Here is a 23,731-nt window from a genome sequence, read left to right on the forward strand (position 1 = left end):
TTAGAAAATAGTGGCCGAAATTTCTTAAGAGCTGCGTACTGCATAAATTTGACAAACCTAAGCATTTCTTGAGTGTCAATTTTTTGGTTTTCTTTAGAACTGGATACGGCTCTTAAGTGTGAAATGAAGCACAACCACCTCATTCTAGCTATCACAACTCGTATGTACGAATATATCAGGAACTCTGCTTCTGAAAACTTTCACTGATCCAGGGCGTTTACGTAACTGAGCGTGATACGGAGTTGAAAAACTGACCGCGTATTTGTAGGTATCTACTATCTTTACTATATTTTACGGTTACGACTAATTATTGTTTTTTACGATTGCTTAGAGAATATATTAACAAAATATTGATAAACTTATATTAATCATTACAGTATGAGTGAAACGTGCCAACGTTAAATAGGTTCCTGTTGAAAGTATTCATGGTCCAAACAAACCAATGCAGATGGGCGTGATCTGAAGTCGTAGGTGAGCATTTGCTAAAAATAATAGTATAAAATATATTGAAAACTATACTATACAAATTAAAATTATTTCTTAAATAATCACTTACATTTAACAGATCGTTGGCGTATTCACACAAGTTTGGACACAACTCTTTGGGTTGCTTAGGTATTCGAGCAGGGAAATGTTCTCTTGAAAGTGAAATTGATTGAGGCCATTGATCTGCAGTGGGTCGACCAGTTAATCTGTAATATTTTATGCATCGTTAAAAAAGGAGCAACCCAATTGTAAAAGCGAAATAGAGTTGACAAATTTTGAGGAACAAGTAAAGAATACGGAACGTTCAGGTAGGAAAATACAAAAAGGTGGGCGTGGACCGCCCCTTTTTAATGATTCATATAACGCAAATTTTGTGGTACAAATGAATATCGGAGATGGTAGAGGAGGGTAATGTTGAAATTTATAGAATTTTCAATGGCTTATATTTCAAAAAGTATTGAACCGATTTTCAAAGTGAAAGCGTTGGGAATATAATTTAAAGAGGTTGCTCATATATATATACATGTATATTTACTCCAAATACCGCGCTATTGTTTATTCCAAATTTTCATTTTCTTATGACACGAAACAATAAATCTTGCAAATTTCAAAATCATCCAATAAAGGCGTCGTAGGTGAAAATTTGAAATAAAAAATTGCGCGAAAATCCGTACATATTGAAAATCACTTTCGCAAATTTTTTTATCCGAAATAACTCAATAAAAAAACAAATATTGAAAACTTTTTTAAATGTTTAAAGTTATATACCAAATGATTGTTAATTAAACGCTTTTTTTGATGTAACATACTTTAGCTTACCATTACTAAAACACACTTTTTCACAGGTTAAACTGATTGCGTCAACTTTATATGCATATATATCCAGTTATAGTTATCTTAATTATATGTATAACATAACTTCTGGTTTTTGAAAATCGGTTCAGAAATATAAGCTTTTGTAATTAGGCAATTTTAACTTGGATCTCAGTACGAGTAGTCACTAGTTGACATATGTATGTCACACGCAACTTTAGACCGTAAAACACGAAACCTTTGTGTACAAAACAAGTGTGATATCTTATCCGTCAAACTAACTGATAGCACTGTTTTTTTTTGCGTTTTGGCAGTGTTTTGAATGTTCAATATGGCGGCGCATATGTTCGGCTATCTTTGGAGGGTTATATAAAGAGACGTATGTTGAGACCACAATAGTATCTTAAAAAATCAGATGATCGTTTATATTTGCTATTTTTAGGTCTATGTTTAAGCTATCACACTTGTCGTGTCCACAATCACGATATGGGCTATGAAAAACTATATTCAGCCCTATTCTGTATTTCGAGTTGGATCGGAATTTTTTCGATTTGGCAATTTTGGTATTCTGTGTTCCAATCTCTTTCGATCCATTTCGAGTCGTTTGATTTTGTGTATTCTGCATTTCGATCGTAGTTCCGTTTTTATAAGTTGCAAATTAGTTGGCGGAAAAATATTTTATTTTTATTTTTTTATTAATTTATAACAGAATTTTAGCAAAAATGTAAGTAAAACTTGTTGAGAAACGTAGAAGGCTTGATGATGATTGTTTTTTATATGTTTCCAGGTCAAAAACAACATGTCGATGTCGAAGCCCTTGGACGTATTTGCCCCGAAAAAGTATCTAACACATACTTGAAAGCATCCTTATTAAGTCGAAAGTTTTTTTTAACCTCAATAAGAAAATAAGTCATTAAACTTTACCACTTTCAAGTTAAATTTCTTACAATTCGTCACTCATCTCAAATGGATTACACAAATCTCGCAATATTTGCCTTTCCAATTTCGCATGGCCATTTTCGTAGGCGTTGCTGTCCAACTCCACAAATAATGCCGCAGCTATTGCTTCCATTATTATAGACAGCTATAATTTATGTCTGTTCGTTGGGTCCAGTTATATGCCAAAGCAAGCTGCCGGAGTAGAGGAAGTTGAAGCGAAAACGTAAACAATCCTTGCGGAAAGAATAAATAAATCTTCATTAAGTATTTTAGGCCACTGCAATGAAATTAGCATCCATAAAATTCAGAAAATGTCAACTATATTCGTGCAGGAATCCGTTTTAAGAAAACTTGGTGGCCACGGCAGGGAATTGGACAAAAGAACGACAAAAACACACAATTATGAAAGCTCTTCACTCAGAAAAATTTAACACGGCGGCAATATATTATATTCCTTTTCTTTCTACAAAATGCCTTGGATAATAAAATATTAACGTTTTTCAGTGTTTTTTACAAATTTTCTTTAATTTATTTTGTTCCAATGTTCACACACTCCCTACAAACAGCTGATTTCAAAAAATCATTTGCTCTTCCTCTTCTCGTTACGATTCCGTCGTAATGCAGAATACCCAACTTCGATTTAAGCGGAGCGTAGAACGGGAACGTAATCGAAATGCAGAATAGGGGTGATGAAAACGTCAATGAACGAAGGAAAGTAGTCGAATGATTATGTACTATGTTTTAAGTCGAACAAATATTATTTATTCATATTTCAGAAGCCGATTACCCGGCCTTGTCGATTTTATGCAAATATTCCAAAATCAATTTTCTCAGTGGTTTTCTAAGCTGAACACCAGTTTTCCATCATATCGGGTTTTTGAGAGAACGTGTTCGGTAACCCCAAAAGCATGTCCTGTACTTAGGGTGCATCTATATGACCTGGTTTTCAGCTCTCTTTAATAACCATTCTTGACATTTCAAGTTTTTGTAAGATGCATCCGGTATGCGGACCAAGTCTGACATTGTGCAAAACTTCAGTGCACACAATTATTATGATATCTTTCTTTTCATTGAGTCGTCTCTTAACAAAGACTTTTTGATAGTGAGTTTTTTGACTATGTTCAACGTATTTCGTAAAGACTCGATGTAGGAAAAACTGGCGGTGTTCGGGACGGCGGTGTTTTAATTGCAGTCATGAGGCAATTGCGATGGTGACTTCCTTGTTGATAAGATTTGCATACATATGTGTAAATCAGGGATAACCATTTAGTTGAATAATTATTGGCGCCACTTCACACGTATTAATATTCTCTTTCGCCTTTAGTTGTCGCTCATCATGCAGAGTAACCATATCGATTGTTGGTGTCGCTCGTTTGCGTACGACTATGCTATTTATGCGCGAATTTTCGTAATCTTGCGCATAAATAAACACAATTCTTGCATACGATGTTGCCTCGTTGCTTGCTAATAGGCGAATGAATAGTGCATCAAGTGATTCGTACGATCATCGCGCTTTCACTAATACAGGCACAGTTTCAATTTTGGTTATCCCTGGTGTAAATGGTTAAACCGCACAACGGTATTTGTACTTAATTGCGTCGGGCACCAAGCAGTTTTTTGAGCTATACAAGGCACACGCACATTGTTTTCTTGGCTTTAAATAATTTGCATGGTAGTCAAATCTGCGTAGTGGGCGATTTAACAATGGTGAACTAGTTAGTGAAATCATGATCTCACACCGAATAATCTTGTTGCAAATCATGAACTAAATTTAATTGATAATGTACTTTTTTCAATTAGAACAAAATTTTTCTAAGCGTGGTCGCCCATCGCCAGTGTTTGGCAAGCAAAGTGGAAACTCATCTGCCTCGCAGATAACAAATCAGCATAAAACAAGTAGGCCCGTCCCGCCAATTTTTAGGGAAAATTAAAAGCAGCACAACGCAAATTGGAAGAGAAGCTCGGCCTAAAATCTCTTCGGAGGTTATCGTGCCTTACATTTATTTTTTTTTTTTTTTTATTTCTTGATGTACTTAGTCTCAACTTAAAATAAATAAATGTAAGGCGCGATAACCTCCGAAGAGATCTAAGGCCGAGCTTCTCTTCCAATTTGCGTCGTGCTCCTCTTGATTTTTCCCTACAAATTGGCCGGACGGGACCTACATGTTTTATGCCGACTCCGAACGGCATCTGCAAGGCAGATGAGTTTTCACTGAGAGCTTTTCATGGCAGAAATACAATCGGAGCGCTTGCCAGACACTGCCGAGGGGCGACCCCGCTTAGAAAAATTTTCTTCTAATTGAAAAATCTTATTTCTAAAATTTTGATGTTGCTTTGCCCGGGAGTTTAACCCAGGGCATACGGTGTGATAGGCGGAGCACGCTACCATCACATCTCAACTTAAGTCAAATCAATAAGCATTTTATTTCTCAAAATTGGCTTTTGAATCTACTATTCGTAAGCGACAACATTTGTTGTGAAGTTTTTGAGTGCATGGACCCAATAACATCTAAGAATAGGAATCACTTCCCTGCTAGACCGAGCTGACGTAAGCTCCAACACATTAACATAATTTTTGACATCACTAGCACACATTTTTCTTTCGTTCCTCTTTCTTTTGACATTTCTTACCGAAGGAGAAGAACGAACAGAAGGCCAAAAAACTTGCGTCATTTGACAAATCCAGTGTGAAATGTGTGATTTATGAGGACAATAGTAAAAATATTGTTCACTTCTACGCTGATTTTTGGATGATACGGACGGAATTCGGAAAACGGGTGAATAAGGAAAAAAAAATTTATTAAAAAAGGAAAGAGGTGGTAGGACTTAAAAATTGTGAAAGTTGTGTTTTAAATAAGGAAAAAGAACATTGAAATATTGTGAAATTGTAAGTGTTTTGGCCAGACGTAAAACTATTTGGATAATACTTTTTGCTGTTAACGTTGGGTAAGTTTTTGGAGCATTGGTTGTTGTTGGTGTTGAAAGATGGTCGGCGTGGCGGCGTCGGTTGTAGGGGATGGAGATGATGAGGACAGGACAAGAATGGACACGGACTCGGACATGGACTTAGGATGGTTAGATTACAGAAATGTTAGTAACAACAGGACAAGTTATAGGAAAAGACAAAACAAAAAGAATGAATCAGATTTGAGAGTGAGTCAAAGACTTAAAAGAGAACGAGAAGAAAGATCTAAAAAAATCAAGACGGAAAATAGTAACGGGAATTATATTCCGTTACAAGGCATGATAGTGCCAAAAGGCACTTTTGCCAAGATGGCGGCAGAAAATGAGGAGTTAGCAAAAATGAAGAAAATGAACGAATTCAAAGAAGCTACAGTAGGTGACAGTGCGAATGATACCAATGACAAAGCAAAAGAGGAAAATTCAGTGGAAAAGACAAACATGAGCCAATATCAGGGTGTTGCTCAATCTCAAGTAACAAGTAAGGAAGCTATAAGTGCTCAGGCAGATATTGTTGCAAAAGGACAGGAAGTGGATTGTGAAAATAAAGAAAGGGATAGTACCTAGATTAAAAAAAGAAATACAGAAATATACAGAAAGAATCATGGCGGTGATTTCTGTGTGTTAATGGACACGTCAGAGTGTAGTTTCATCAATAATGACAAAATGAGAAATGGATTGTTTTTGTGGGAAAAAATAAGGCGCTTTAAAATTCCAGGAATTAAAACTATAAAATCGATCGGCAAATCGCTTTATAAATTTTTTTTTTTGAAACTTATGAGTATGCAAATGCGTGTGTGCTCAATGAAGAATTAATGAACGCCAATTTGAGATCTTATATTCCAAAGAATTTTGTTAAAACAATAGGTGTTGTTAGAAATATACCACTTTCGTTCACTGATGAGGAGTTAAAAGAAAATATTATAAGTGAGTGTAAGGTAATGTCGGTGATGCGTATTACTAAAAGGGACCCTAATAATAAAGGAAATTTCATGCCTACGTATACTGTGAAAGTTGCGTTTGAGGGAAAGGAGCTACCAGAGGCTATTGACATATTTCATGTTAAATTTAAAGTGGTACATTATATACCTAGAATTAGACATTGCTATAATTGTGGGAGATTGGGACACACCAGAATGGGATGCAGGGCCAAGAATAGATGTATTCTATGTGGTAGAGAGGAAGGTTGCGGAAAGGAGTGTAAGGAACCAAAGAAGTGTATTTTGTGTGGCAGTGGTAATCACTGTGCACTGAATAGAAATGTTTGTCCGAAATGGGAAAAAGAAAAGCAGGTGTTAGAAATAATGACGATCAAGAAAATGTCCAAGGTTGAGGCGATTGAGACATATCATAGTACGATCAACTACAATAACAGATTTAGACTATTAGAAGAAAGTGACGAAAGTTTTCCAGCCTTGAAAGGCAATAATGTGCAGAGAATTAACAATGATAATGTTGTAAATAAACGGCTTGTTCCAAGATCATACAGTAGTGTGGTAATAAGTGGACAAAAACTAAAACAGGAGAGGCAAGTTCACCAAAAAGTTAAGAAACAGGAGGAACCGTGTTATTCAAAACCGAGCTGGTCTAGAGTATCGGAAATCGAAAAACTTTTGTCACTATTAATTGAAAAATTTCAAATAGATAATAAAGAACCGATAGTACAGTTAATAGGTAATTTATGCCAAGAGAATGTTAGCAATAGGCTAACAACGTTTCAAAATCACAATCATGACTATGACCTCAATAAAAGTGCTCCAATATAATGTGCAAAGCCTTAAGCTCAACAAAAGTCACTTAAACATTTTCAATCAATTATATCAGATAGACATAGTTTGCCTTCAAGAAATATATTCGCATGATATCAAGACGAGCAATCATAATTTAATTGGATTTAATATGCTAAAAAAAAATAAGGGCAGATGGTTACGGAGGGGTAGCCATCGGCTTCAAAAAAGAAATAAAATTTACAAAAAATAAATATCAGACAAGACAGGATATCTTAATAGCGAGGACGACAAATTTAGAAAATAACTTAACAATTTGTTCGGTATATTTTCCACCAAATGTAAGCAATCAAATATTTGAAGCAGAAGTAACCCGTGTTGTATCATATCTTCAAAAATTTGACAATGTTCTGTTTCTTGGTGACTTTAATGCACGATCGTGTGCGTGGGGGGTTGTGGTTAGCACCACTAAAGGCAAGGAATTAGGGAGAATTATTGAAAATGCAAGGTTCAGGTGTATTAATGATGGTTCTACTACATTTCATAGTGTATCGCATAACAGTGACTCTATAATGGATTTAGCTTTTACAAATATGGCATTGTTACCCAGGTTCAAATGCAGCTATGCCTTTTTGGGAGGTAGCAATCATAGGCCTATAATCATAGAACTACAGAATAGTAAGCGACCGAATTTCTTCATATCAAAAAAGAAACTGAAAGAAGAGTTAGGTACTGTTAATTTTACTAATTTGGAAGACCTGGATAAAAACATTGCTAGAGCAAGGAAAAATGCCACCTTTGACTTGAACAAAAAAGGATACACGCCCAAAGCTTGGTGGAACAGGGACATTGAAAGGTAATATAGGGTGTTGGTAGCGAAAAGAAAAAAAGCAAGGAGCACAGGGAATGCAAGAGACTTAGAAGAGGCATTAAATGAAGTAAAGAGTTGGAAGAAAACGGTCAAAAAGGCGACAAAGGAACACTTTCAAGACAAAATTGAAGAAATTAATCGTAATTCGAATGCTAAGGATGTATGGCGTTTCATTAATGGCGAGTACCGAAGAAGATTTAATGATGAGCTGTACGAGCTATACGCAGACATCAACATAGTCCAGCGAATTAAAACGCAGCGGCTGCGCTGGCTAGGCCATGTTATGCGAATGAAAGATGATGCTCCGGCCAAGAAAGTGTTTCTATCGGAACCCGCCTATGGAAGCAGAGGTAGAGGGCGGCCCCCACTCCGTTGGAAGGACCAGGTGGAAAACGATTTAAACTCCCTTGGTGTGACCAATTGGCGCCGGTTGGCGGAGCGAAGGAGCGACTGGCGCGCCTTGTTGGACGGCCATAACCGTTTAGACGGTTAAGCGCCAATTAAGTAAGTAAGTAACTCAAATGGCACGGGGAAAAATCTATGGGCTACAGAAGATAATGAAAATTATCTTAAAATGTTAGCAGAACAAGTTGAACAAGGAACGGTGGATAATGCATCGCCGAGTATGGAAGATGTTGGTGCTACAAAGGATCAAGTAGATTTTGATTTTGAAAATTTTATATCCTTACTGAGCAAAAAGAAGTCCACTGCTGGTGGTAGAGATAGAATTACATTTGATATGCTTAAAAACTTACCAATTAAAACAAAGGAAGGACTATTTCAGTCACTTGTAGACCATTTTAGGAAAAACATTGTTAGACCTGAATGGAGGCAAATAAAAATTATTCCCATTCCTAAGGCTGGAAAGGATTTCGATGACTTCCAAAATTATAGGCCGATATCTTTATTGTCAGTGGTTGTGAAAAGTCTAAATATGCTGGTAAAAGAGGAGCTAACAAAGTTTGTGGAAAAAAATAAAATAATTCCCCCTAAAAGCTTTGCATACAGGAAAACCCGTTCTGCCACTATGTGTCTGAATGAGGCGTTACATTACATTGCAGAATTAAAATCCAGCAAAGAAAAGGTCTTCATATGCATTATGGACGTTTCCAATGCATATAATTGCGTTGACTTAAAAATTCTTCATGATATTTTAGTAAAATTCAACGTTCATATTAGTATAGCCAATTGGGTATTAAATCTTTTCTCCAGTAGAACCCTCACATTAGGAAAACATGCTATTCATGTCAAAAATGGTCTACCCCAAGGAAGCTGCCTTTCACCTATGCTATTCAATCTGTATACGGCAAGATTGCATGAAATAAATGATCAAACCACACAAATATTTCAATATGCTGATGATATAGCAATTATATGTCATGCAAAATCTGAAGAGAAAGCACTGTTAATTCTAAAATCGAAACTCTTGTTGTTAAAACAGAGCTGTAGCGAGATACATCTAAACTTTAATACACATAAAACTAATTTCATGTATTTAAGCACTGCTAAGAAAAATTTTGATTTGCGTATAGGTGGGGATGTAATTCAACAGCTGGATAAAGTTAAATGGCTGGGCAGGATTGTTAGTGCCAACTCTACAGTCAGAGATCATATTCAGAATAATAAAAATAAAACAGTGAAGGCTAGAAACCTCATCAGTAGACTGACGACGATAAAGGCAGGGCTGGCTCCAAAAAATGCATTAAATTTGTTTAAAACATATGTGAGAGCTAAGGCTGAATATGCAAACACCACCTTTGCAAATGCACCCAAAGGACATGGTAAGAAAATAATCACATCGCTTAATGAATCGCTGAGAAGGTGTCTGGGAGTTCCTCCCAACACACCGATTTATGCCAGATATGCAATCGCTTGTGAACTACCACCGTTATCCAGAGCCTTATGGCTAACCACAAAAGAACTGACAAAACAATGGATATTAAACCCAGACATCAAAAGGTCATTAGAAAGAAATTGTGCGATAAAATCTAGTTATGGATATGCATATAGGCAATTCAAACACATTCTGGATAGGATTAATACGGATATAGATTTTTTCAAATACAGTAATCTAGAATTAAATGAATCCAACTAACAAAATCCAAGAGAGAATACTCTAAAAAGCAACTAAAGGCGTTGTACTATGACAAACTGGAAAATCTTAAACGCGAAAACTTTTTTGTGCTAGCCACGGATGCATCAGTTAGTGATAGTAGAACAGGATGTGCGGTGTACGATATAGAGAGCAAGGTTTCTTATTTGTTCAATATTAATGAGGTAGTTTCGTCAACATTTGGAGAGCTTGTAGCGATACTGGAAGCGGTTAAACTAGCGGTAAAATATAAACGCATGAGATTAGCAATATTCACGGATAGTTTAGGAGCCATTCAAAATCTTAATTGCGAAAAAACAACCAACTATATGATTTCTGAAATACACAAGCAGCTATGTACATCAGAAATAGAAGTAGTAAAAATTATATGGGTACCCAGTCATATAAGTATCTATTTTAATGAAAAAGCAGATGAGGCTGCTAAAACAGCTGCTGGGTTAGGACAACCCTTGTGTGTAGACTTATCGCCAAGTGAGGCATTGATACAAATTAGTAAGGAACTTTGGAAAAGAACCATTGAAGAAATTAAAGTAAACTGTCCTAAAATGGACAAAAATCTAATAGAAACTTTTGCTCAGAAAGAAAGAAAACCCTGGTTTAAGAACAAGAAGAACACGCTGAATCCATATGACACAAAATTAATTAATAGACTTGTAGTTGGATTTACATACGGAAAGACATACTTACAGAAGTTTAGGGATAACATCTCAGCCCTTTGTGTCAGCTGCCAAGTCTCAGAAACACCACAACATTTAATCTTTGAATGCAGTAGATACAATGCTTCAAGGAACCATATCATTTTTAGAAAATTTAACAACTTAAATGATCTCTTCTTATCTAAAAATTTTGTTTACTATGAAGAACTATTTGAGTTTTTACACAGTACAAATCTAGCTAAGACACTTTAAAAATATATAATTTGAAATGAAGAGAAAATATTAAAAGGGGGAAAAAAATAATATAAGAATAAGATGTTATAAGATACAATATCAATATGTTATCTGTAAACATATGAACGTTAGTATAAAAAATGTACATTAGTAAACTAATTTAGTAGTTTAAGAAAATAATAATAATAAGAGAAATCAGATTTATTGTTGAACAATATTTGGGTAATTTTGGGTCTCAAAAAAAAAAATATATATATATATATATAAAAGAAAAGAATAATAATTATAGCCTTTATGGAATTAGTAAGATACACAACTTTATCTTTGTTAACTTTCTTATCTGTATTAAATATGTGATCCTACCACCCGTATCAGGTAATATTTATAAAAGACAACGAGAACGAGTATCATTAACTTGCTACAACACTGTGGAGGCAGTCGTCAGTACACGACAGCGTATCCAGCTGTCATTCGTCGTCCACATTTTGTAAATGACAGCGTTTAAACACACAAGAATAACTTGCGTTTGGAGTATCATTTCTACTCTGCCATAATCAGCTGGTATAACAGCTTCAGAGCACAAAAAAAAAAAAATAAAAATTAAAATATTGTTCCTATGGCTCAAAATGGAGGTGCAAATCAAAACGTTTGCCCATTAAACTAAAAATATATTTGCGGTTGAGCCCAATGAGAATAGTGCGGGGGTAAACGAAGGTGCATGCAGCTATAGTGAGGGAATTAATTCTGTGCTTGGCCAAAGTACCCATGCGAAGTACATGAACTCCAGCAAGGATGTTAATTCGCGAGAGTTAATGAGATTTTGGGCAATTGGTTATAAAGTTCCCCATAATTTGGTCGGTGGTCTGCTAAAACATTTAATAAAGGTGGTGTAAAAGATGTGCCTCTTTGTTCGAAAACTATTCTTAAAACAAGAAGAGATAAAGTGACTGTTCAGGTCCTTCCGCATGGTGAATTTCTTTACTTAGGTATCCAAATGCAAATGACGATTTGTACTTTCTCATTTTACTTTTACATAGTGGCATTCGATTACTTTCTATTCAAAAATGTTGTTATACGGAGGCGGATGTAGCCCAACAAATGTTAAAATCATTTTGTAATTCATTCATCTAGAATATTAGGAGATGAGATTCTTACTCTCAACACTCACGGTTTACATCATTTGTCCGAATGCGTTAAGAGTTTTGGCCCCTTGGATTCAATTTCTGCATATAGGTTTGAAAATTATATGTAATTCATAAAAAAAATTATTAATAAACCAGACGATGTTCTTCAACAATTATTTCTAAGACTTAATGAAAGACAAAATCTAAATTTAGTTCAGAATTCTAAGATGGGATCCTGTGACATTGACCTTAGAAAGAAAAAGTAGTCTTATTGTTTCTGCAAAAATGTAAGCCCCGTTAAGGTAATAGATCTTGTAGAACCGGTAAGTTCTGAAAGTATTTATGGTCAAGTTTTCCAAGAAAGTGCGAACTTCTTTGAGCAGCTGTTGAATCATCTGTCAGTCTAGGTATCGTTATAGCAAGCGAACTTAGTTCTGAAATGAGGACAATTAAAAAAGATGATATTGATTATAAATACATCTGCATTCCTTACGAAAATAAGTTTCTATTAATTCCCCTACTTCACCACCCATTTCACGAATTCTCTAATTAAACCACACATTCCACTGGGTCTATTATAACTTTCACTGTGTTAAACTTAATTAATTACTATCTTTATGACATTCGTAAACCACTAAAATTTCAAAAATGACTCTTTTCAATACCAATTTTAATAGCAACATGCCGTCGCAAAACAACGGTAACTATAATAATATTTTTAAATAAAACCAAGTATAGTATAAGTTTTTAGCGACCTTTCTTTTTTAAATAAATAATTTTCTTGCCGGCTTGAGGTCCAATTTTGTAAATAAAATTCTCAAAAATTGTTGAGTTTTTTCTTTTCTTCAATATATTTCGGTTACCTACTGTAACCGTCTTCAGGATTAACTATAACAATATAAAGAAACATAAACAAAATAAAAATAACAATTGACATCAAAACAAACATTCATAAAAAAACATTATTTACATACATTATTTTACGCGTCTTCACTGCTCAACGCGGAGTTTTGTACTGTCCGTCTGTTTGTTATCAAATGTCTGTAGGAGCTCGCGCAATTATCGATGTCCGTCTTGTAGTTCATTCTTATGCTGGTCGGTGTGTTAATTATATGCAGCATTTCCAGTGTAAATCTTTTGTTATAATTGGTTTCTTGTTGAAGTATCGTCGTTTTATCAAAGTCTGGAAAATGGTTCTTCGTTGCACAGTGTGTCATTAATGCTGTTTTTTGGTTAATAGTTTCATGACAATATTTAAAATCGGATTTATGTTGCGCTAGTCGAGATTTTAATTTTGCTTTCGTTGTTCCCACATATATGTTATTGCATGATTCTGTTTTGTTTCCATTACAAGGGATTTTATAGACAATATTACTTTTTTCTGTTTTAGGAATTCCGGATTTCGTTTTGTTAAAAATATTTTTCAATGTGTTTATTGGTTTGTGAGCTATCTTCACTTTTTCTCTATTATAGCAATCTGATTTTGCTAGACGCTCTGACAATTTTGGTACATATGCTAGCGATTTGAATATTTTTGTTTTTTCGGATTCACGTTGACTCGTCTGTGATAAACTTCTTTTTATTAAGGTTTTGATAACATTGTCAGGAAAGTCATTCCTTTTTAATATTAATTTAATTTCTTCTTTTATTTCCTTGTGTCATCTGATATTTGTAACATACGTCGTATACAGCCCATTGCTGTATTCATTATCATCTTTTTTTGGATGTTTTGAATAAAAATTGATGATTCGTCCGGTAGATGTTGATTTCTTATACCACTTGAGCTTTAATTGGTTTCCTCGTCGAATAATAATTGTGTCGAGATAAGGTAATTTTCCGTCGTCTTCGAGTTCTGTTGTGAATTTTATGTTTTTGTCAAATGAATTTAATGCGTCAAGTGTACTTTTTACGTCATTTTCATTTATAATAGCGAATAGATCGTCCACATATTTGGTAATGCATCTTGGTGTTCTAGTCAATTTTGCAGTTGTATTTTCCAATAATTCCTCCATTACGATATCTGCAATCACTGGTGAAGTCGGCGATCCCATCGGTAATCCTTTTAGTTGTGTGTATATTGTCTCTTTAAACTTAAAATATCTGTTTTCTTCTATACATAATTTTAATACTTCCATAAATAGTTTCTTTGGCATTTTCGTATGTTTTTCTATTATCGTCCATTTTCTTATTATAATGTCAAGTGCTAGCTGTGTGGGTATACTGGGGAATAGGGAAATTACATCAAAAGATATAAGTTTTTCATCGTCATAAATATACATATGAGTTATTTATCTTTTCTTTAAACTCTAGCGAATTTTTAATATTATATATGGAGTTCGTCATGACGTTTTTTAATATGTCGGCAATGTATTTACATAGGCCGTGTGATGGTGATCCAATCCCAGAGCAAATCGGCCGAAGTGGTGTTCCTTCCTTGTGTGTTTTCGGAAGACCATAAATTCGTGGGCATAGTGCCGTGGTCGTGGTTAACTCATTTCTTTCGGCCTTTGAAATCAGGTCCAATTTGAAAAGCTTATCAACTAAGCTATTGTTTTTGCTTTGTAGCCTCGATGTGGGGTCCTGTCTTTGTATTCTATACATTTTCAAGTCATTTAATATATCTTTCATTTTATTTTCATAATCACACATATACATTGCTAATGTTTGGTTTTCCTTTTGTCAATACTCCAACAAGAAACCAATTATAACAAAAGATTTACACTGGAAATGCTGCATATAATTAACACACCGACCAGCATAAGAATGAACTACAAGACGGACATCGATAATTGCGCGAGCTCCTACAGACATTTGATAACAAACAGACGGACAGTACAAAACTCCGCGTTGAGCAGTGAAGACGCGTAAAATAATGTATGTAAATAATGTTTTTTTATGAATGTTGGTTTTGATGTCAATTGTTATTTTTATTTTGTTTATGTTTCTTTATATTGTTATAGTTAATCCTGAAGACGGTTACAGTAGGTAACCGAAATATATTGAAGAAAAGAAAAAAACTCAACAATTTTTGAAAATTTTATTTACAAAATTGGACCTTAAGCCGGCAAGAAAATTTTTTATTTAAAAAAGAAAGGTCGCCAAAAACTTATAATGTACAATACAGAAGGCACGCCGAACGCATACAACAGTAAAATGGGATATGCAGAAATAAAGAGAAGCTATGGCAACGAGAAGGCAACTATAAACAAATTTCAATTAACAGCAAAAAAAGTAACAAAACTAAAATGTAGTATAAAATTTTTGTTAAAGTGTAGAAAATCCAAATTAGTTCCTAATTTTATAAGAAATTCAACTAGAAGTGATAAATTATTTGCATATGACGGTGACAGACACACAGATATAGATAAGACACATACAACTACCACTTGAAAATTCTAAGCCTACTTATAAAACAGAAACACAACACATTGAAACGGCAACAAGAAAAAATGGAATATACAACAAAAAAGCTAAAGAAGAAGCTGAGTGAACATGATTTCGACGAATTTGTGAAAAGAGAAGAAAATGCCGCGAACCAACTTACCAAAACATTGAAGAAGAAACAGGAATCAAAGCACGAGAAACTACGAAGCAAACAAAATAACATACTCGTCGACAACAACAATAGCAAAGAGTGGTTTGTAAACAAAACAAACGTTGAATTCCCCCAGATATAAAAGCTCTGATAACAAAAGGTCCAAAGTTTGCGCTGCCGATAGAAAATGAGAGATTTCCATTATTCCAATATATCGCGGATGGTGAGGATCTTATACAAACTATTAAAACAAAGGAAGAACAAGAAGAAGCGCGAACTAAATTCTCACAGCTAATAAAACATCACACAACAACAAAAAAACCAAGTGCAATAGATCGTGCAATATCGGATACAGTGAAGCGGACGCGGAATTTTCTGAGCAAAAATAGTAATATTCGTATTTTAACATCGGACAAGGGAAACCAAACAGTAGCAATGTATATGTGTGATTATGAAAATAAAATGAAAGATATATTAAATGACTTGACAATGTATAGTATACAAAGACAAGACCCCACATCGAGGCTACAAAGCAAAAACAATAGCTTAGTTGATAAGCTTTTCAAATTGGACCTGATTTCAAAGGCCGAAAGAAATAAGTTAACCACGACCACGGCACTATCCCCAAGAATTTATGGACTTCCGAAAACACATAAGGAAGGAACACCACTTCGGCCGATTTGCTCTGGGATTGGATCACCATCACACGGCCTATGCAAATACATTAAAAAAAAATAAATGTAAGGCGCGATAACCTCCGAAGAGATCTAAGGCCGAGCTTCTCTTCCAATTTGCGTCGTGCTGTTCTTGATTTTTCCCTACAAATTGGTCGGACGGGACCTACATGTTTTATGCCGACTCCGAACGGCATCTGCAAGGCAGATGAGTTTTCACTGAGAGCTTTTCATGGCAGAAATACAATCGGAGCGCTTGCCAGACACTGCCGAGGGGCGACCCCGCTTAGAAAAATTTTCTTCTAATTGAAAAATCTTATTTCTAAAATTTTGATGTTGCTTTGCCCGGGAGTTGAACCCAGGGCATACGGTGTGATAGGCGGAGCACGCTACCATCACACCACGGTGGCCGCCATGTAAATACATTGCCGACATATTAAAAAACGTCATGACGAACTCCATATATAATATTAAAAATTCGCTAGAGTTTAAAGAAAAGATAAATAACTCATATATTTATGACGATGAAAAACTTATATCTTTTGATGTAATTTCCCTATTCCCCAGTATACCCACACAGCTAGCACTTGACATTATAATAAGAAAATGGACGATAATAGAAAAACATACGAAAATGCCAAAGAAACTATTTATGGAAGTATTAAAATTCTGTATAGAAGAAAACAGATATTTTAAGTTTAAAGAGACAATATACACACAACTAAAAGGATTACCGATGGGATCGCCGACTTCACCAGTGATTGCAGATATCGTAATGGAGGAATTATTGGAAAATACAACTGCAAAATTGACTAGAACACCAAGATGCATTACCAAATATGTGGACGATCTATTCGCTATTATAAATGAAAATGACGTAAAAAGTACACTTGACGCATTAAATTCATTTGACAAAAACATAAAATTCACAACAGAACTCGAAGACGACGGAAAATTACCTTATCTCGACACAATTATTATTCGACGAGGAAACCAATTAAAGCTCAAGTGGTATAAGAAATCAACATCTACCGGACGAATCATCAATTTTTATTCAAAACATCCAAAAAAAGATGATAATGAATACAGCAATGGGCTGTATACGACGTATGTTACAAATATCAGATGACACAAGGAAATAAAAGAAGAAATTAAATTAATATTAAAAAGGAATGACTTTCCTGACAATGTTATCAAAACCTTAATAAAAAGAAGTTTATCACAGACGAGTCAACGTGAATCCGAAAAAACAAAGATATTCAAATCGCTAGCATATGTACCAAAATTGTCAGAGCGTCTAGCAAAATCAGATTGCTATAATAGAGAAAAAGTGAAGATAGCTCACAAACCAATAAACACATTGAAAATATTTTTAACAAAACGAAATCCGAAATTCCTAAAACAGAAAAAAGTAATATTGTCTATAAAATCCCTTGTAATGGAAACAAAACAGAATCATGCAATAACATATATGTGGGAACAACGAAAGCAAAATTAAAATCTCGACTAGCGCAACATAAATCCGATTTTAAATATTGTCATGAAACTATTAACCAAAAAACAGCATTAATGACACACTGTGCAACGAAGAACCATTTTCCATACTTTGATAAAACGACGATACTTCAACAAGAAACCAATTATAACAAAAGATTTACACTGGAAATGCTGCATATAATTAACACACCGACCAGCATAAGAATGAACTACAAGACGGACATCGATAATTGCGCGAGCTCCTACAGACATTTGATAACAAACAGACGGACAGTACAAAACTCCGCGTTGAGCAGTGAAGACGCGTAAAATAATGTATGTAAATAATGTTTTTTTATGAATGTTTGTTTTGATGTCAATTGTTATTTTTATTTTGTTTATGTTTCTTTATATTGTTATAGTTAATCCTGAAGACGGTTACAGTAGGTAACCGAAATATATTGAAGAAAAGAAAAAAAATCAACGTTTTTGAAAATTTTATTTACAAAATTGGACCTCAAGCCAGCAAGAAAATTATTTATTTAAAACCAAGTATAATATTTTATGACTATCAATTTAAGCCAAACCCTTTAAGATAAGCTTCGCGACCAGTGGGAGTTTTAGTGAGACTGGTCATGCTCACGCCCAAAACCAGCAATGTCGGAGAGACAGAAATGTAAAAAAAAAATATACCAGCTGCTGGAAATGATGCAGGTTATTTTGACGAATGTACATATTTATATTTAATTTATCCTTGCATTTTCTAATTAATTTTTATTCCCATTAAGCAAACATATTGGCAACGAACCAGGGAATAATGGCACAGTATTTAGCAAATTTGGAGCAAAATGTAACAGATATTTATAGTAGCTGGGAATCAATCATCTCCTACTCCTCAAATTCGCCCATCTACTCTCACACTCATACTTTCACCCCTAATTCAACTCCTACTACTGTATATTGTGGCGAATATTAGCAGTTCTATACATAACTATGCTGCTACTAAATAAATGCACAACACCAATAAACCAAGCAGCCACACTTGTGTACATGAACAGACCTTTGGAGAAATATGCGAACGAGGCAACAGAGAGTATAAAAGCAGGGCAAGCTGAGGAATAACTAATCAGTTTGATTTAAACACGCTATTAGTTCTGAAGTATAATTGGGAAGTACTACTCCCAAAGTAGTCTAAATAAAGACCATTTTGCAATACTGAATATTGGATTTATTTATCCGACAGCTCAGCGATTCGAACGTTAGCAGAAGGTGCATAATTATCAGGAAATCCCCAAAATTCGTTACAACATTAATAACATGTTTTTCACCAGAGTATGCCGAAAGCCGAGTCCCTCGCACAATATCAGGTTCTTCAGGAAGGCAAGGTCGCAATTAAATACGCATATTGTCACTTGCGAAGCGAATATATTTGGCGAGTCGAACAGATTGGCGAATTCACATCAAATTTTCATTGTGAGTGGCGAATGAACTTATTCGACTGCAATGTGTCATTGCCATTCAAACAAATTTAATTAGTTCATCCGAATTTGACGTTTCTGTCATCTGTTTTTATTATTTATTTGTGCACAAACAGAAATGTAAAAAACAAGTTTATTAAATAGTAATAAATAAAGTTAAAAATGTTTTATAACGTTGATCTTTTTTCCGTTATTACCCGGAATATTGCTTCCACGCCCGTTATCACCCGGATTATTGGTTCCAAAAGACTGTCCTGTCGGGTTGGCGGCTTCTTGGAGGTTCAGTAGGTCATCCACGGATCTCTCTAGCGCAGATAAACTTCGCTGGGCGTACGGTCCTCCTCCAGTGGCTACGGTCTCGCTGCGGTTTGTAGAAACCTTTTTTTTTAAGCTTCAACTTATAATCTAACCAAACCTAGGACAAATATATTGGTAAGTATGAACTGACACGCAGAATACAATTCAGTTACTACTAGAGGCCTGCACGGATACGATGGTTCGGGTATATAACTAAGTAAAGCTTCTGACAATTATCACGTTGTCGGTTACTTTGGAAACTTGCATCGTGATATCGTACGGTTACTTTTGAAACTAACTGGTCAAGTATCTTATCGGGTATTATCAGAAAAATAGTAGGCGGTGGCTCGGAGCTAGGATCTAACCAAACCTAGGGCCCATCTCTGCACCCTTCACAATGCCAGTAACATACCCGAGTAGATACATTAGCAGGTAAAGCTGCTTTACTCGAGTCGATTTCCTGGTAAATTTTCTCAAACAAAGTGCCTACTTGTATATGATGTTTGAATTGAGTTGGGAGTCAAAAAAAACATCACTAATTCGACTCGTGTAAAACAGCCTTAAGTATCAAAAGTAACTCCAGTCAGTAACCGTACGATGCTACGATGCCACGATTCTGCGATGTATACTTTTGTATTATTCGTGCAGGTATATTCTTCTTACCTTGTTCCACTCGCGCCCGTTACGTATTGGAGGACCTATGGAGTTAAGATCCGTGGCGAAATGGTCCCACAATTCTGCCATGCTCCTCCTGGTCTCTACAAAATTCCCCATGCCTCTGGCGACGTCTGGATTATTTTCCATCAGCTCGACCAGCTTTTGGAATTGCTGCGGCGTTGTTCTTCTCATTCTGAAAACTTCATTTATTCAAACCAATAAATAACTCAATTTAATTTAATGAATTACTCACTTTTATTTATTTATTCAATTTATTTACTTTTTTCAATTGAAAACATTCAAATAAATGCCAATGCGTCCTTTTCTATTTTCAAGCGCGAACAAAATAAGCATTCGACAAATTTTGACAGATTTGGCGAAGCGAATATGATTTTTTCGCTTGTGGCAATTCGACAAATTCATCTTCGTCACTCATTCGACTTTTTTTTGCGAATTCGCTAGCGATTCGCATCTCGCAATTCGAGACCGCGAAATTCGACAAAATTTTCATTCGCTTCGCAAGTGACAATATGCGTAAAAAAGTGGAGCAATCTATTTGCCGCATGACGGGCGAAATCAGCGATAAACATCTCGATGAGATTGCGAGCCTTTTGCCGATACAGTCGAAAACTGTTGTAGCACTCGTGGAGGAAAAGCTGCGAGAGTCGCATAAGTCATGCCGAGTACGCATAAGTCATGACGACATACTTGCATAAAATAAAGGGAGTATCAGAGGACGTCTCGTATGTTGTGCGTCATATCTGTACGGATCAACTGATGATTTAATTGGGGAGGCAGGTGGTAAAGGGGGGCTTTGTCAGATCTCACAATATTTGACAAAATTTTGCGAGGTAGGCATCCAAGGAGATTTTTTGACCCCTAGCAATGTTTTTTATTTTTGTTAGACGTATTCCAAAAGCATGGAAACCAGGAATTTGAAAAGGGTGTAAGGAGGGCCGTTGAGTTAAGCCACCACCGAATGACGCAGAAGAAGTATGACAAACGTGGGAAACATAATGTTTACTAGTTTAATGTTTGAATGCTGTTTTATAAGATATTATTATTATATGTTATTTTATACTATATTTTGGTATTATTACGCTACCACCACACCACGGCGGACACAAAACCCGCCCCAAAAGTTCAATGCAAAAATAAAATCGCTAATGGTTGGCTAATTTTCCGGCACCTTTTTACTAAACTTATAACAATTATGATTCGTCTTGAGATCACCAAAATTTACCAGTGTTCCACAATTAAAAGTCGAAGCTTAAGTCTACAACTTTTTGGTGCTGCACACACAAAATCTGGTTTAAAATTTAGATTATACCGGTTTTCGTGAAAATGTGGGGCAGATCTGGGTTTAAATTTTAAACTAGAAAAGTCTACACTTGCAGGGGAACGAAAACCGGAAGTTCGTACTCCATTTTATCATAAAAGGAGTACGTACATATAAGGTCTGATTTTTCAGTATGAGTACGAGAGGCGTTTTCAAGTTCAAGCATAGCATTGGAATGCATGAATTTCTTTCAAAATTGAATAATTTTTCAATTCGTTCCACACAGCTTTTTTATTTTTATTATAAAAGACTGCAAAAGGCCTCTATGCATTTAAAGTTATGTACATATGTATGTACATGCATGCATACAATATAAAGAAAAATATTACTGATGTATGGATCAAATGTGGTTAAAAATTCTAAAATTCAGGGAGGTGTTAAATGGCCAAAAACTGTAATTTTGATCTAGAATTGAATGAGATAGTTATACATCTGCTTTTCGTGCTTTTGTTTAAAACTACTGTAACGAATTAAGAGAAATTCCGCTTATTTGCAACCTTCTGCTAACGTTCGTATCGCTGAACTGTCGAATAAATAACTCCAATATCCTGATGTCAAAATTCGCCACAATACTTTCTTGAGCATATAAAAAAATTTGAAATTTTTAAGATTTAAAAAATAAAATAATCGTTTAGTTTTAATGTTGAAGTTAAAACGTGCTACTAATACAAAAGTACCTAAAACACAAATAAAAAAAATTAAAAACTAATTATTTTTTAGGCTTTTATGGTCAGATATTATAATAGTGCAAGATAAAACTTCACTTATAAACCCGACGTTTCGCCAAACTCCTTGCCATCCTCAGGGGTGGATATCTTTATTTAAAACAATAACAAAAAAAGACAAAGTAGTAAAAACAAGTTAGAACATAAACATTCTATAAATCATAACATAAACATTAAATGCGGAAAAAAGAAACTCACATAAAATAATAACTAAAATAACCAGTAGAACCACACGAACAAAACAATGTAATCTACCAAATACAATACAAAGGTGGAGAAAACACACAATGCGACAAAATATACATAGAGACGACGAAAAGACCATAGTACAGGTTTACAAGTATGATATGTATGAGAAGGAAACAATTCCTTTCTCTTTCTAACACACTGCAGTTTGACACTTCGTTCAGTGTCAAACTATTGTGGAACTCAGTGGAACCTGCGTGGAACATGCGTTTGACACTGAACGAATTGTGAAAACTACCGGGGTTGCTGTCGTGGAAAGCGACGCAGGGAAACAAAAAAAGGAGCGGAATATCAGATATGTGTTGCTGTGATGGTAAATTTTTTTGAACGAATTTAGTATGAAAATGTAGTGCACCTATATGGGTCCTACAGAAAATTATACAAAAGTCTTGAATTGGGGTTTCTGAGGACGCGTAGTTATTCCAGTATTAAGAGTACAAGCACAGGTGCTAAGTTTTTCTACCCGTTCAAAAGTTCTCCGCAAAAAACAGTTTGAAACCGAGGTCGACTGCAATAACCCGTCCAAAAATATGCAAAGAGAAAGGAAAAGACGCGTTTTGTCCTGTTATCAATAGTCCAAAGGCGAAAAAGTATTCGAATTATTGGAAGCGGGGCAAAAACGTGTCTATTAATACCTCCCCCGATGGTTTTGGTCGTGTTTTAGTAGTCGTCCCCGGTAATTAGGTATCACAATTTGTTAATTAAAATTGTCCAAAACATATGGATTTTAAAGAGAGGTGTAATTAAGTGCTCGTTTGAAAGTAAATAAGGATATTTCTTTGAAATTTTACAATAAAAATTTTACGCAGTTTTCGTTAGCAGCTACTACACTTTTCTTGGACCTAAAAAGTAGAACAGTGCCAAATACTTACTTACTTACTTAATTGGCGCTTAACCATCTAAACGGTTATGGCCGTCCAACAAGGCGCGCCAGTCGCTCCTGCGCTCCGCCAACCAGCGCCAATTGGTCACACCAAGGGAGTTTAAATCGTTTTCCACCTGGTCCTTCCAACGGAGTGGGGGCCGCCCTCTACCTCTGCTTCCATAGGCGGTTTCCGATAGAAACACTTTCTTGGCCGGAGCATCATCTTTCATTCGCATAACATGGCCAAGCCAGCGCAGCCGCTGCGTTTTAATTCGCTGGACTATGTTGATGTCTGCGTATAGCTCGTACAGCTCATCATTAAATCTTCTTCGGTACTCGCCATCGCCAACGCGTAGAGGTCCATAAATCTTTCGAAGAACTTTTCTCTCGAACACTCCCAAAGCCGCTTCATCTGCTGTTGTCATGGTCCATGCTTCTGCCCCATATAGCAGGACGGGTACGATAAGTGACTTGTAGAGTATGATTTTCGTTTGCCGAGAGAGGACCTTACTTTT

At 35.4% G+C, this 23,731-nt stretch overlaps 1 protein-coding gene across 6 annotated transcripts in view; it reads right to left on the minus strand.

Moving 5' to 3' along the window:
- Window positions 1-261: 261 nt before the first annotated feature.
- Window positions 262-23,731, minus strand: part of Cdk4 (Cyclin-dependent kinase 4) — a 205,416-nt gene continuing 181,946 nt past the window's right edge. For all 6 annotated transcript variants that reach the window (XM_067773490.1, XM_067773487.1, XM_067773488.1 and 3 more), the window contains exons 6-7: window positions 557-692; window positions 262-482 (exon numbers count right to left, since the gene is read on the minus strand). In XM_067773490.1, the coding sequence (XP_067629591.1) occupies window positions 399-482; window positions 557-692 (220 nt within the window). In that variant the 3' untranslated portion in view covers window positions 262-398. The remainder of the gene's footprint in view (window positions 483-556; window positions 693-23,731) is intronic.

This window comes from Eurosta solidaginis, chromosome 3 (genome assembly GCF_040869045.1).
Source record: "Eurosta solidaginis isolate ZX-2024a chromosome 3, ASM4086904v1, whole genome shotgun sequence".
NCBI lineage: Eukaryota > Metazoa > Arthropoda > Insecta > Diptera > Tephritidae > Eurosta > Eurosta solidaginis.